This window comes from Genypterus blacodes, unplaced genomic scaffold (assembly GCF_046128005.1).
Source record: "Genypterus blacodes isolate CSIRO-AG114 ecotype Tasmania unplaced genomic scaffold, CSIRO-AGI_Gbla_v1 ptg000015l_1, whole genome shotgun sequence".
Classification (NCBI taxonomy): domain Eukaryota; kingdom Metazoa; phylum Chordata; class Actinopteri; order Ophidiiformes; family Ophidiidae; genus Genypterus; species Genypterus blacodes.
Genome location: NW_027466829.1, coordinates 835,263 through 849,932, shown reverse-complemented (window position 1 = coordinate 849,932; position 14,670 = coordinate 835,263). Strand labels below are relative to the sequence as shown.

Sequence of the window (14,670 nt, the reverse complement as noted above, 5' to 3'; positions counted from 1 at the left end):
CTCTCTCTCTCTCCCTGTCCCTCTCTCTCTCCCTCTCTCTCTTTCTCTCTCTCTTCTCCCTTTAAGCACTTTTCCATTAAACGTCTATGGACCAGTTTTTTTTTTTTTTACCATCCGCGAAGAGGAGGAGCGAGGGGTGGAGGGGGGTGTAAGGGGCGTGTTTTGGTATATAACACTTCTCAACTTTTGCCTGTCGCCTAGTCTTTGGGACAGCTTTCCACTCATCATCTCTTCATCGCCTCACCAACTGGGAAACTAACTCACCTGCAATCTCTCCAAAAAACCAAATAACCGCCCAACGTTTTTTGACTACTGCCATCTGCCATGGAGACCCAGCAAAGACTCGGACACCACACACTTTGCCACACCTGCCGAAGAACGGAGAACAGCAGAATGAAGGTAACCAAAAAAAAAGGGAACACATTGTTTTATGCTCTCTGCTTGTGCTCCGCGCGTTTAAAAGAGCGATTGTCTCCTTGCAACGCGATCCGCTTGCTTTTCTAAGTGAAATAACCGCTTCGGCTCCAGCAGATGTGTTGCCTGCATCCTTTTATTTGTGCATTTTCATTTTTAAGAGCAATCGGACATCAATTTGATATGCTTTGCTGGAGAGAAAGTTCACATCGTGCGTGAAATAAGCTCCGACAGCGGTGAGATCTTTTTGCGCCAAATGTGCAACAGGTCACCCTCGATGGCACCGAAGAAAGCCGAGTTGATCGGTGTAATATTGTAGATTATTGTGTTGTTGGTGCTGTTGTCTGGATGGTGCGCCGTTCGCTGGACTCGCTGGCGCAAACAGCTGGGTGGTTGCAAGGCAGATAGGGGGCGGTAGGCGTGAGGGTCAGTGAGCTCACTCCAGGGTGAGCAAGGGGAAAATATATGCTGAGTCTGGCTTTTCGGGGGGAGGGGGGGGGGAGGGGGGGTGATCGAGCAGCCGGTCTTGCAACTTCTCGAGTTGTGTAAGAGCGTGTGTGTGTGTGGCCGATCAGAGATACTGTCAACTTTTTTCCCCCCAGAATAAGCACTTCTCCCACCCAGGTGCAACAACAACGACGGGGGGGGGAAAGCGATAAGATACAATTGCTAATTTGGCATCACCGGTTCTCTCACGCAATAGCAATAGTCGCGCTTTCGGTTCGCAACCCGGAGAACGACCCGCGTTTGGAACACTTGAACGCCTCATGAGTGAAGGACGCGTCCTGGTTTTTACGCACAGAATGCAACAGCAGACAAACCCACCGCAACAACAGCGCTGGGAATAATGTGACGTCAGTCTTACTATTCCTTTGTATAAAACTACATGTATCGAACCGATGTGTGTGCGTGTTCTAAACCCTGCATGGTGTTGCGTTTGCTGTCTCTTCCCCCTGCAGGTCAAGAAGATGTCTTCATCCAGTCGTGCGCTGCTGTTCGCACTGGCTCTGACTCTCTACGCGGTGGAAATGGCCTCAGCAGAGACGTTGTGTGGGGGAGAGCTGGTGGATGCGCTGCAGTTTGTGTGTGAAGACAGAGGATTCTATTTCAGTAAGTCCCCTAAGCTTTAGGACTTTTTTAGTTGTTGCGTAGAAAAAAAAATGTCGATGCGCGATTTTTTTATATGGTTATTTTCGAGTCTCTCTCTCCTTTTCTCTGTTTCTCATTCGCTCACATCTGTTTGGATAGCTGAGACTTATCTCTCAGTCTGTGGCTGTGTGGTATGCCTGTTTGGTATTTTTCTTTCTCACGCACACACACACTCACAGACACAGAGAGAGAGAGAGAAAGAGAGAGAGACACACACAGAGATTATAGACAGCTGTGCGCTTATGTGTCTCAAGACCTTGTCCTGGCTGCTGTGCTGAGTGTGCGTATTCTGCCTTCAGCTCATACCTCTGATTGCATATGAAAGGCCTGCAGAGCTGTGAAGGCACACACACACACATACACACATTTACACGACTCAGTGGCACACACAAAGGCCTGCTTGTTTACCAGTAAAGTAATAGCAAACCCAAGAGGCATACCAGTCACCTCAGCACCAGTGTTCCCAGGCCGGGGGCTTGGGGGGCCGGGGCCCAGCTTCGGCCCCCCGAGTCCGGTGGAGGGCCGCTGCTGTATTTTTGCTGCCAGGTTAAGTCCTCAGTTGGAGGGAGGATCATTAACATCAATTTTGATCATTGCTTCCATTGTAATGATGATGGAAAATTGCAGTAAGCTTTACGTGAATAGATTGTGTGGTAGCTGTTAATCCTCCGCTGGATAAGCCTCTGCCCTGGGAAACAGTGCTTAGTCTGCAGTGTGGAGCGAGACTTGGTTTGGCTGCACGTATGCAACTTTACATTCTTCCCCCCGCAGAAAGCTCAGTGTGGTTGTTTTCTCAGGGAGGTATTAGCTGTGCTACCTGCAGCCTGTGGCCTTTGACGGACAGGCCGTCTCTTTGTGTCCGGCCTGCCACGGAAGCTTCTGTCCAATCAGAAAGATCATTATCCAATTTGGGCCAACGTAGATGAGCTCCCCACCACCACCCCTTCCTTTCTTTCTTTCTCTCTCTCACATTCCTTCTCCTGCAATCAAATCTCGTCTGCCCCTCTCAGGAGATTTCTTCAACATTGTGTCGGGTGCAGGACTTCAAACAAGGCCTTTATTGATCTCAGATAGTGTTCCCCTGTGCTACATGCTAACCCCCCCACCCCCCACCTTATTCTTCTATACCTCTTTCTCTCTTTCACTGCTGAGCTCTTACTCTGATTTCCAGGTATCTCTCTCTCTCTCTCCCTCTGTCCTCACCCCCCCCTCTTTATCTCTGCTGACATGGCAAAGAACAAGGTCAGACAAGAGTTCTGATTTTATGTATTTGCTCACCCAAAGGTCAGTCTGGGAGCCTAGCTGTCTGTGCCCATCACTCCCTTTTTCACTCTGGCGTCTGCAGCTCAGCGTGTTTACTTGTGTATTTACTCATTAAAGGACTTCCAGATAGCACTTATCAGATTATCCTCTACAAACAATACATTGATTTTCCCATTTATCCTCTTTGTTCCGCGACTGCCATGATGGATCAAACAACCTTAGAGTCATCACTGGTGCTGGTTGTCTTTTGCTTTTATCGGTAAAGGTAGTTACTCTTCAAGCCCGTCCTCATCCCTTTGTGTGTCTTGTGTCTCTCCTCAGGTAGGCCCACCAGCAGGGGTACCAACAGGCGCACCCAGAACCGTGGGATCGTGGAGGAATGTTGTTTCCGTAGCTGTGACCTCAACCTGCTGGAGCAGTACTGCGCCAAACCAGCCAAGTCCGAAAGGGACGTATCAGCCACCTCTCTACAGGTCATACCCGTGATGCCCGCACTAAAACAGGTGCGTGTCCACAATAACAACAGCAACACAACCAGTATGGGAAAGAACGCATGTCCTCGTCTCTTATCTGTCCCCCCCTCGTCTCTGGTGTCTCTGTGCTTTACCCTCATGCTCTCGGCGTTGAGAACAGACTGCAACCCGCACCGGAGCAGGTTTATCTTCTTAAATGTTCAACTGTAAGCAGTTACCAAAGTGCTGACCTTTGTGGAAAACATGGAGACAGTAGCACGTTCTCTTCAGGAAATGTTAGAGCAGAGTCCGACTCATGGAACACGAGAGTGAGTGTGTGTGAGAGAGAGAGAGGGAGAGAGAGAGGCTGTGAGAATGTGAAGACTGATGGTCCGTAACAAAACAGTGTGTTCCGAGTGTGTGATTATTAGTCACGGAACACTAAGCTCCCCAAAACTGTCATGCATTTTGATCTGCGTGGTCAATAACACATGACCTGGCGATTAGAGCCTCTTTGAAATATGTCCCAAACAGGCAGGAAACCATCAAAGCGTTTCAAGTCTCCCCTGCAGTCACTAGTCACAGCCGTGGCTCCGTTCCAAACCTCTTCAAATCACTTCAGCTGTCTCTTACGTGAAGGTAGAAAGATCACCGTGACTCAGTGACTTGGGAGTTTTCCTGTCCTCTCTCGGTGGGGTGAGATTCCTCTCCACGTAAACAAATGAGCGCACGTCGCAAATGTCAGCGAGGAAAGTGAGGGATTTCATACGCAGGGGATTGCTGGCTGCTCTGCTAGGGGAGAATTAGTTGGGACATGTCCCTAGTTTGTCTGGGCAAGGAGAGTTGATGGGTACAGCCTGCTCCAATGACCAGCTGTTCTTAGCCTATTGAGCAGGCCTGGAGTGAATGAAGGGGGATAAACACTCTTCAAGTGGCAGCACCAAAACAAGCCATTCATATGGAGCACTGGCTCCTCACGCATAAATTCTAGCTCAGTCACTACCACTCCCACTTTCTCTCACTCTCTGCTGCTCTCACAGCACAACGCCTAAGACCATTTCAAAGAGCCGGGTTGCGTAAGAAAAGAGGTTTTGAAAATGACAAAGTGTTTTCGGTGTTATTTTATTCGGCCCCTGGAGGTTCGTCAGTTAAGTGGATCGCCGGTTGAACAATGACTTGTCCCTCATATGTATGAGTGACCGCCCTTCCCTTTGACTGCATGCTAAAGAGGCTGAACTAAGCACTTGTTGAAGGCTTCTCTCAGTGAGGAGAACCAAAACAAGGACAGGCTGGAGGCGAGCCGAGCCTGTTATGACGCTCAGGGTGGTTGAAGAGTGACATTTGATTTCCATCTGAGCAGCCCAACATGCCCAAATGTTTTTTCCCTAAAGTAAACAAGGCCTTTTCCTGCATTGTAAGAAGCCCCTTGTGTTGTACCTAATGAACTGACTCACTCTTTTCCCTTTCTTCTTTACTGTTTCCCCCCGTACGCCACAATAGGAAGTCCCAAGGAAGCAACATGTGACCGTGAAGTATTCCAAATACGAGGTGTGGCAGAGGAAGGCGGCCCAGCGGCTCCGAAGGGGTGTCCCCGCCATCCTGAGGGCCAGAAAATTCCGGAGGCAGGAGGAGAATATCAAGGCTCAGGAGCAGGCGGTCTTCCACAGGCCCCTGATCAGCCTGCCCAGCAAACTGCCTCCCATTCTGCTCACCACGGACAACTATGTCAACCACAAATGAGCCCCGCTGCCAGCCCTTTGCACAGACAAGAGTTTGGAGGGAGAGAAAAAAAAAGACTAGGGGATTATAGCTTTGTCTCTGACGTCATTTCTGTGGCAGTCCTCTTTGACCTCCCCTGCCCTGTCCGAGTCCACCAATCCAACCCCTCCCACCTCCCCCCCACCCCCCCAACCCCTGCTCCCATCTTACTACTTCTTGACCCCCTGCCCCCTTTTTTCTAATGCCACCCACCCACCCACCCTCCTCTGGCACACAAACATGCCTTCACATTCTTCCCGTCTGAAGTCTTTCGCCCCCTCTGTCTTTCAGTCACCGACACAAAAGGCACAAACACAAATGACGAACAAAAGCTAACAATTTGGCTGAATGCAATTCAGGTGGATCCTTAAGTAAAAGAGAAAAGGAAAGGGAGAAAAGAAGATGAAAGAGGTCTGTGGTTTGCAAGTGTCAAGAGGACACCCTGCGGAATGTTTTTTTGTCCTTGTGGAAGACAACAGAAAGTGAAGAGCAGCTTGCATGAAAGAATCCATTCCACAACACTTTCCTGAGGCAAAAAGAAAATCTCTGTTAGTTCTTTTTCTTATTAGTTTGCACCTCTAACTATAAAGGGACTTCCACACTGTAAGGAATTATTTTGTAAAATTAGATTCCTGTTCCAGCACCTTTTGATCACAAACAAAAAGCAGAAAAGAGTCTGCAAAATTGCACATTGCCACGGATTACGTCAAAGTAAAGAAAAAAATGGCACTATTTTTTTATGAACAATGAACGTGTAGCTTAAAAAAAATGTCATGGTGCTAGCTTTGGGGATGGACTCAAAGAAGAGGTTGAAAAACACGTTTTTTCTTTGAATGAATATTAAAACTTTCCGTTTTAAGGAAAGTGTGACTTTGAAAAAGGAAATTCAAGGATATGGGGGAGCTCCTGGCAGTGGCAGTAAAAAGGGGGAAGTGTCACTGAGAGAAGAATGAGGCTGTGCTGGCGTCTCGGCTCACAGTGAGTGCTTGCGGCTGCTCATCACTAGCTTGCCAGCTTAAGCGGCAAAAGAGGGGACCCGAGAGAGCCCGGTCCCACTTACTCCCGTCTCCCTCTGAGGCCGCCCGGACACAGGGAGCAGTGTGGGGACGCAAATGGGACACCGTGGACCCGGCCTGGATTGGGACAGTGCTATAGTTGTGGCACGGGACAGTACTTCCTGTTTGCCACGGCTTCGCAGGCTGCTCTGGACAGGAAGTGACATGGCGTGGACATAGAGCGAGTGGGATAATGATGATTCTATTTTATTTTGTCTTTTTTTCTTTTCATATCAATGTTTCAATGGAAAAAAAAGGAAAACCCTGTCAGTTTCTGGTACCGTGACATTCCTGTTTTGCAAGTTAGGCATTTTTTTCTTTTTTTGGTTTCCATGGTTATTGTTATTGATGTTATTTTACAGTTCTAAAAAAGGCACAAAATTTCATTTCAAAGGGAAAAAAACAGCAATAATGTCAACTAACATTTTATTTTTATTGTATATCAGTAGTATTCACATGCTTTTGCCTGAAAACAAATACTTGAATATATATATATATATATATACATCAATATATATATAAATTTATATATATAAATATAGATATATATAATTAGTTTCCAGGGATGTTGTGTTATTTTCCTTTAGTCTGAGCTGTATCTTGCGTAATGAGCCGCCAAGCTTTTTTGTTTATTTGTTGAAATACAAATAAGGGCACTGTATAAAGGCATTATTTATTTTGTTATAAAAATATATTTGAAAAAATTGGTCCAAATAATATACATAGCACTGATGCTCAACTGACGAATTTATTTTGTATGATCTCTTTTTTCCAATTGGAGTTGTAATGCTTTTTTGTAGATGCTTTGTACCAAAAAATAATATCTTTTTTTTTTTTTTTTTTCCTTTTCATTTGCCATAGTTACTTTAAATTAATATTTTAACAGCAGCATAGCCTGGATTGCTTAGGCATGTTATGTCACAGAAATAGGCACATACTCTGCATACGTTGGTCTGCATGGATTTCCAGAAGCCTGCCAGGGTTAAAGCATCCATGAGTGACTTTATTATTGGATAATAACTGTTCAACATTGATTGTACTCAACCCACTATGTTTTGAAGCCACTTTAGTATTGATGGCGGGGGAATGATCTTTCATTAAATCATGTCTTTGTAATTGTGCATGGTGTCCTATGATCTTCTAAGGAGCATTTTGTGCCCTTGTGCCAGTGCCATTGATTTGGGTTAGATTGTGTGACCACAGATGTCCAGCTGGTTGTATTTTTAGGGAAGCTTCCATATGACTGAAACAAGTCATTATGTCAATGCTCTAATTGGAGGTAATCATGTTGCTATGACGCTAGTAACTATCAAAGGTCGACAACAGGTCACTGTAGAGAGCACGTCATTGCCCAACTCCTCAGTGTCCACCACTCTCTCTCTCCCTCGCTCTCTGTCTGTCTCTGTCTCTCTCTCTCTGACAATGCCCAGATCTTATGCATCCACGGTATGCTTCCATATTACAATGAAGCAGGACGGAGAGGGGGGGGGGGGGGGCACGGTTTTTTAGACTCCTGGTCACCCCTCACAATCTTCCAATCATCCATCCATTATGCATTTGATGAAGGGCTATTATGCTGAACCATTTCGAAGCAGACAAAGCACTCAGGAAAAAAAAACCCAACAAAAAACCCATCGTGCTCTCTGGGGGAGATGTGGAGTGGTTGCTGAGTGTAAGTGATAATCTTGTTGTGGGAGGGCAGCTGAGGTTGTTACCCGTACCTGGCCGCAATGATACAGCTCTCTGTGACAAACCACTGAAGCCCGTGTCAGACTAGGTAATTCTGTGCCACATTACAGTTTCCTCCTCCCTATGAAATGGAGACTTGACGGATACTCGCCATATTTTGGTGTCAAGCCAAAAGGTTATGTCTTCTTTCCTCTACACAGTGAGAGATCTCAATCATTAATGCTGCATCCTGTCTCATTATATTTCACTTCAGTTGTGCAACAAAGCAGGCAGTGCAATTTATTATTATTATTATTATTGTTATTATTATTATTATTATTATTATCTGAAATTCCCCCTGATGGAAATCCTGTTTCCAGACAGAGACAATACAAGTTTCTATTTTATTCTATGTTTTCCTGCTAGGACTGCATTCATTCACTATTGTAATGTTCAACGAGGCTACTCTTATTGTTCTTATGAATGGCGTGAAAGACAACCACTTCTTTTCGCTGAATATGAAGGGATATCTTGCTGAGCAATGGCGACTTTTTCTGTGTCAGTAGCTCACTCAGCCTGTGTGTATTTTATTGATTTAACCTCTGCACGCTAGAACGTCCGAAATGCACAATTCATGTACTTTCATTTTTAATATCAATAAAAAACATTTTATCAAATATCCAGCGTCTTACAGATGTTCCTTTGCTTTGCTGCAGCTTGCGGGTGGGCGTGCTGGCGTGTTCAGTGTGTGCATGTACAGACAGCACGTGTTTATAGTGACTGTCAGAAGAAAAGAGTTGAGCATGACAGCCATTTTTCAGATCTTTTTATATCATTTAAACTGTATGTGCCGCGTAAATGATTTATGACTTCTTCAGGCCGTACAAAGAATCTCCGGTTGCTTTTAGCACCCTCTCCCTCTCTCTTCCTCTCTGCCACCGCGCCCCCTCCTTTCTCGCTGTCTCCGCTCCTGCCTGCCTCCATGTCTGTCTGTCTGTCTGAATGTGTCTGTCGCTCTGTGATAGGTATTCCAAACAGCACTCACAGAGAAGCAAGCAGGCTGCCTGTCAACAAAACACCAACTCCTCATTCCTTCCTTCGGCTGCACGCTACACTAAACCCAACCTGTTCTCGCTGCCTCTGACACACCCATGCGTACATCCATCCCTTGCATCCTCCAGTGGCTTCCTAACTGCTGGAGCAAGCTCCACTTGAGTGGCTAAGTTTAACAACCAACACGTCTCAAATTATCACATGCTCGCTCCGAAAATGGCACAACCTTTTATTGTTGACATGCATGCACGTACCCGCTTGTGGATCTCTGTTACCGGGCAGATTTACAGTATTGTAGCTTTGTTCCCGAAATGGAACACTCTTGGACGCTGGTCTTGTGTTATACTGTGGCACTGTGTGTTTGAAGGTGGAAAATCTGATTTCTTTCTTGGATTTTACAGCGATATACCGACGTATAAATTATGTCTAGGAAACAGGACAAGCTAGTGGGTTACAATTGTAGAGGAGCCCCTGTGTTTTATGGTCATAAACTGCTCAGTTACCTTTGCCTGTCCCATGAAACCTTATTGCCCCACTAAGGAGTTCTTCCCCCTCCAGGAGAGAAACACACTCGGCTGTACACGGGCCAAAACAGCTCGTTTCTGAAACATAACTGGTGGCTCCCCCACACGCACGGACATACATGCATGCACACACGTGCAACCTGGCAACACAACTCTGCTCTATAGGTTTACCTGCTTCACTAACAAATGCATCATTACAGGAGCGTTATAAAAGTCTACACGGCAATAAAAATAAAATTCTTATTCTCACAGGATTATTTTGCAGCAGTGTGAGTATATGTGTGTGTGTGTATGTGTGTGTGTGTGTGTGTGTGTGAGAGACTGTGTTCCCTGCAGGTATTTACAAGGCGTCTCCAGAGCACGGTGATGAGATAAGGCTCAAATCAGAGACTCTGGCCCTCGGGTCTCGTCATGTCACCGCTGTGCCTAACAGGGCAGCGTTTGGCACAACATAAAGCAACCAAAACAAGCCCTGATGTGCCACCACATACTTGTTTTCCGCCTTCTTATTTTTCTGCTGCAGCTAGGTAGACCTCGTAAAGATGTTTGAAACTGCACTAACACCGCTGTGACACGTAATTAAGAAAACGTTTTGATCTTGTTAGATCCCTCTGAGGTGAAAACAGATGGAAAGCGCTGGGCTAATCCGTTGTGGCATTGCAGTGTATTACTAATACATACTGTACATGCAATCATCTTCTTGAGGTCGTGGTCTAATTTAATCTAAATCAGCCCAACTGTCTGTGGCATCATACAAGCAAAATAACAGAAACATTAATTGGTGGAGCCAAATAAATCATCAACCCAAACCCATGCATCCATTCCCATCAGAGAGGCCTCCTGAGCTGTGGAGGGGAGAGTAGATGTGGGTGGCACAGCTCTCCCAGGCCAGACATTGGAGACTGCCAAAGAGCACACTAGAGTTAGTTGTGGTTGGCTGGATGCACGGGATGCATGGAAGGCCAGGCCAACTCTTGAGGCACAGGGTTTGGCAAGGGCAGGCCATCACAGCCCAGCGTGGCCACACAGGCCAATTAAGACAGACCTTCGCCTCTCCTTTCTTCTCCTCCTCTCCCCTGTCTCTCTCATTTTTCTCTCTCTAATTCTTCTCTCTTATTATCTCTCACTTTCTCTCTTGCACTCCCTCTCTCCCTTTCTCTGGATTCTCACAAAGTGTGCTCACACATTCCTCTTTTCCCACTTTGCCTCTAATTGCTCTGGACTCAAAAGAGGGATGGAGGGAAGGGAATGAGAATGGGGGGAAAAAGAGAGAGAGGGAGAGAGAAAGACAGAGAGGGAGAGGGAGAGAGAGCGAGGGAGAGAAGGGGAGAGAATCGGAGAGAAAAGGGGGTCATAACACAAAAAAACCATGGCCGGGACAAACTGTACCAGCCCCCTGGAATGGTCAAAACTCCTGTGTGTGATGCGTCCTGCATTCCCTCTCATTAATAACACACACTGACACTGCCCACCCCCCAAAAAAAGAGCTTCATTTCATAATGTTAAATATGTTTCATTCCCAATCCTTGCATGGGCTTTACTACAGCGTTTACTGCAGGGCTGCAGCATAAAGAGGGGATTGTGCTTTTTCAGCGGCCCACAAAACTACCTAATTGTCGATTCCTAATCAACCAAGAGCTGCGAGGAGGCTTTCCTAATTATGTAACCATAGTTTCTGACATTTAAACAATAGGGCGAAAGTTTAATGTCTTTATGGAACAAAGTAAAGGAGGGAAAGGAAAGAGGAGAGGCTCAAAGTATTCATGTTTCTCCTTAAACACGTTTATTTTTGCTCGTAACGACACAGCATCCATTTATACAGTATGTTCTCTCTCTATATATACTGCAATATACTTTTATCACTATTTATGGAGACACATAAATACAGTATGTTGAACATCCAAATGCCAGTTGTTGTTTTGGCTCCATATCTAATTGTTTCCTAAAAAGCAAGGAAACACACAACCCACTCAGGTATGGAAATAGAGCGCTGTTGATGTTCCATTTGTGAAGTTTTGCAGTTTTGCAATTCTGAGGCTTTTGGTGTCTTTGTCAACATACCACTGCAAGGTTAGAGATGACAGAAACACAGGGCTATGAATGTGACAAAAATGTGTGTAGACTGTATTCCAGAGAAGCAGAATATGGGAAATGAGGCAGTTAAGCCATAGAAAATCATAACAAAGAGGGAAGTGGTTTCCAGTGTGGTCAGTGGGCCGTTGCATGACAATTTCCTCTTACTGGAAAACAAGGGGGTCACAACTTAACACAGAAATATACTCCTCTGTGTGTGGTTCAGAGCCAGGCCGGGCTATACTTACTCACAGGGGTCAAACATGAGCCTCTGTGGGCTCTCGGCTTGGAGCAAAGAACGTGTGCAAAAGTAAAATGTCAGTAAGGACGGATTTGTCAGGCGTGGTGACCTATATCACGGTCCGGATGGTTGAAATATTCATGGATGTTTTTTCAAAGCTAAATTTAATTGAATGTGTTGTGGGAAGAGTGAAGTGGGTGGCAGTAAATGTTTAAAAGCAAAATGCTGCACTTAATTAAACGAGGTCAGCATCTTGTAACGTTTAAGGTTTCTGAGTTTTTAACATTATCCAGGTGGGTCCTTACTTCACTTTCTCAGGGCATTCATCATTATTGCACATCGGTGTCACTATGTGAAGGTCACCGGGGCACTACCTGGGACTACACACACACACGCGCGCACACACACACACGCATGCTGCCTTCCTGCCATGCCCCATCAGTCACCTAATCGTCGAAAACAAAGACGCTTACAAAAGTGTGGCTGATTCGCTCATTCTGCAGGGTGGTTATACTTCACTGTTAACTAAAATAGATGAAGCACAGAATGGAACACTCCCGTGCCAAATACATAAAATCGGTGATGCTGGCACTTGGTGGTAGAGGCTGTTGCAGAGGCTGGTATAAAGCAGTGCTGCACAATAACCAGGGACACTCCCCTCTATGTTTGAACAACATATAATTACAGATCAGGATAGGAGAGCCCATTCTGAGGGGAAAATAGCAATCTCTCTTAATTACAAGGCAGTCTGTGATCCATACCTATCCATCACTTCAAATAACTCTGTTGGGCTGGCTGGCAAAAATCATTTCTGTTCAGGTAGAGAAATACAAGCAGGGACCTAAAACACCGGCAGAAACCTCAGCAAAGCACCGCATGTACTGTTCCTCCTGTATGTCAGCTGGTTTTTTGTTTTGCAACTGCAATCTTGTAGAGTTTATTAAAGAAAACAGATTGACAAGGGACAAACAGTCGTGTGGGAAGAGCGACCTCTGCTCACTGCGCGTTTTGTCATTTCTACAGAACCGTCCGCAGATCCCAATGGATGTTATTATGGGAATATGAATGACAAGTGTTGAGTTGGAGTTTTGTGCAACAATTGAGCCGGTGCCAGAGTGTGTGTCCAGCTGCCTCGCTCACACATACTCTCTGTGTGTGTCTCTCTCTCTCTCACACACACTGATTCTCCAGTGAACAGTATCAGCATACAGCCTCGGCGGATGTTTCGATGTTCTCCTCAGCCAGATGAGCATTGGAGTTATCTCCCCTCCACCACATAAACAAGATAAGCTGGGTTTCTTTCGCCCTCTCCACCAGGGCCCGGGGTTACAGAGTTCTTTCTTTATTTTGCTCTTTTTCTCTTCCTCTCCTCGACCTTTTTCCCCCCTTTTGTTTTTTCAAGCAGCTCCTGTTTTCGCTGCTATAAAGATGCCTGCAGGATTGAAAATGTGAAAACCCGGTGCACTTCACGGGGGAATCAGAGGGATTTGTCTCTTGGCTCACGATAAAATTTTCATCAGCTAATAAATCCAAACGATTCCCTGGACGTTTCACCGTAAAATACTTTCTTGATTACGTTTCCTTCTTTCTTTATACAGAAAACAAGTCTATTTTTCTGGACATGACAGACACCTCAGGGACATTGTTGTAGACCAGCACACTAAAACCAAACACACAAACAAAACCACGATTGAAGAGTGCAAATATTTGTGGGGAAATTGCTTGAGAGGGACGCCCAAGCGTTGCCATTTGGCCGCCTTAAGCCTTTGTCCCCCACGACCTGCCATGGAAGCTGGCAGCACTTGTTTGTTTCTGATGCGACCATCATTCAGCCCCAAGACCGTCACTTTCATTCTCATGCTTCAGTAATGCAGATTGGAGGACGTCCAGAAACGCCTCAGCTCAAAGACGACATGCAGCATATGTGACTGAATCTGCATCTAAGCTTGTGTGTGTGTGTGTGTGTGTGTGTGTGTGTGTGTGTGTGTGTGTGTGTGTGTGTGTTTGTGTGTGTGTGTGTGTGTGTGTGTGCGTGCGTGCGTGTGTGTGTGTGCCTCTAAATACAGTGGCAGTACCGGCAGACACAGTTGATGACTAAGTTTCCGTTTTTCTTAGAAACTCACACACACCCATGTACACACCCATGCGCACACACACATCAACGTATCCACACACACATACATACACTAAAACAAGCATACACATATAAACACAAATGCGAACACCGACACTTGCACACACCCACACACACACACTCAGCTATACACATCCACATCCACACACACGTTTGTGTACACGGAGCTCTGCTAATGATGGGTGGCAGTATGATGTTTGTGTGTGTTCCAAAAGATTTGGCATTACTACTAGGACCAAATCAGCAGCCAACTGCAGCAGGCTATTAACAAAACTGTTTCTTTGTTTTCTTTTTTCCTGTTTTTTCTTGAGAGGCGCCAAGCAATTAATGGTCTGCCTATGGGAGACCAGTAAACTGTGCCACAGTGGAGAACATATGCACAAGCATGCAAAAGACAATGGAAAAGAACAGCTGATATGACATGGAAATAAGACTCAAGCAGAGTGAGACACACGCAGAGGAAAGTAGGATCAGCCGAGTGACGTTCAATGGTCTATGATCAGCATAAACCATAATATTATAGATTTTATAAGTATTCACCTGGATTTATCCCTTTAAGGCTCTACAAATGCTGAAAGTCACAACTGAAATGACATTTACAGAGATGAATATGTTTCATTATGGTGAAAATTGGAGGTTAAGCTTCGATTCCTTTATTAGTAATATAAGTTGCTTCAGTGTAGCTTCTTCTGCTTATGATTGAATAAGAGTCACAGTAAACAGATCTGTTTAATTTGAACTTTGGACACAAAAAGTCCCAAATATTACTGAGATATGCACAACCTTTTGCCTGGAATTTGAGTTTGTCACAAATGCGCTCTGTATGTGTGTGTGCGTGTGTGTGCGTGTGTGTGCGTGTGCGTGTGCATGTGCGTGTGCGTGTGCG

The 14,670-nt window shown here is 45.5% G+C and overlaps 1 protein-coding gene across 1 annotated transcript; it reads left to right on the top strand.

The window, feature by feature from the left end:
- Window positions 1–177: 177 nt before the first annotated feature.
- igf2b (insulin-like growth factor 2b) lies at window positions 178–7,750 on the top strand. Its single transcript, XM_076170577.1, has 4 exons — window positions 178–399; window positions 1,374–1,524; window positions 3,148–3,329; window positions 4,779–7,750. The coding sequence occupies exons 1-4, from the start codon at window positions 325–327 to the stop codon at window positions 5,016–5,018; spliced, it is 648 nt and encodes a 215-aa protein (XP_076026692.1). The 5' UTR covers window positions 178–324; the 3' UTR covers window positions 5,019–7,750.
- The last annotated feature ends 6,920 nt before the right edge of the window (window positions 7,751–14,670 follow it).

Coding starts and splice junctions, on each gene's coding strand:
- igf2b (XM_076170577.1), top strand. CDS start 325: ATGGAGACCCAGCAAAGACTCGGACACCACACACTTTGCCACACCTGC. Junction 400..1,373: donor CGGAGAACAGCAGAATGAAG/GTAACCAAAAAA, acceptor TTCCCCCTGCAG/GTCAAGAAGATGTCTTCATC. Junction 1,525..3,147: donor AGACAGAGGATTCTATTTCA/GTAAGTCCCCTA, acceptor GTCTCTCCTCAG/GTAGGCCCACCAGCAGGGGT.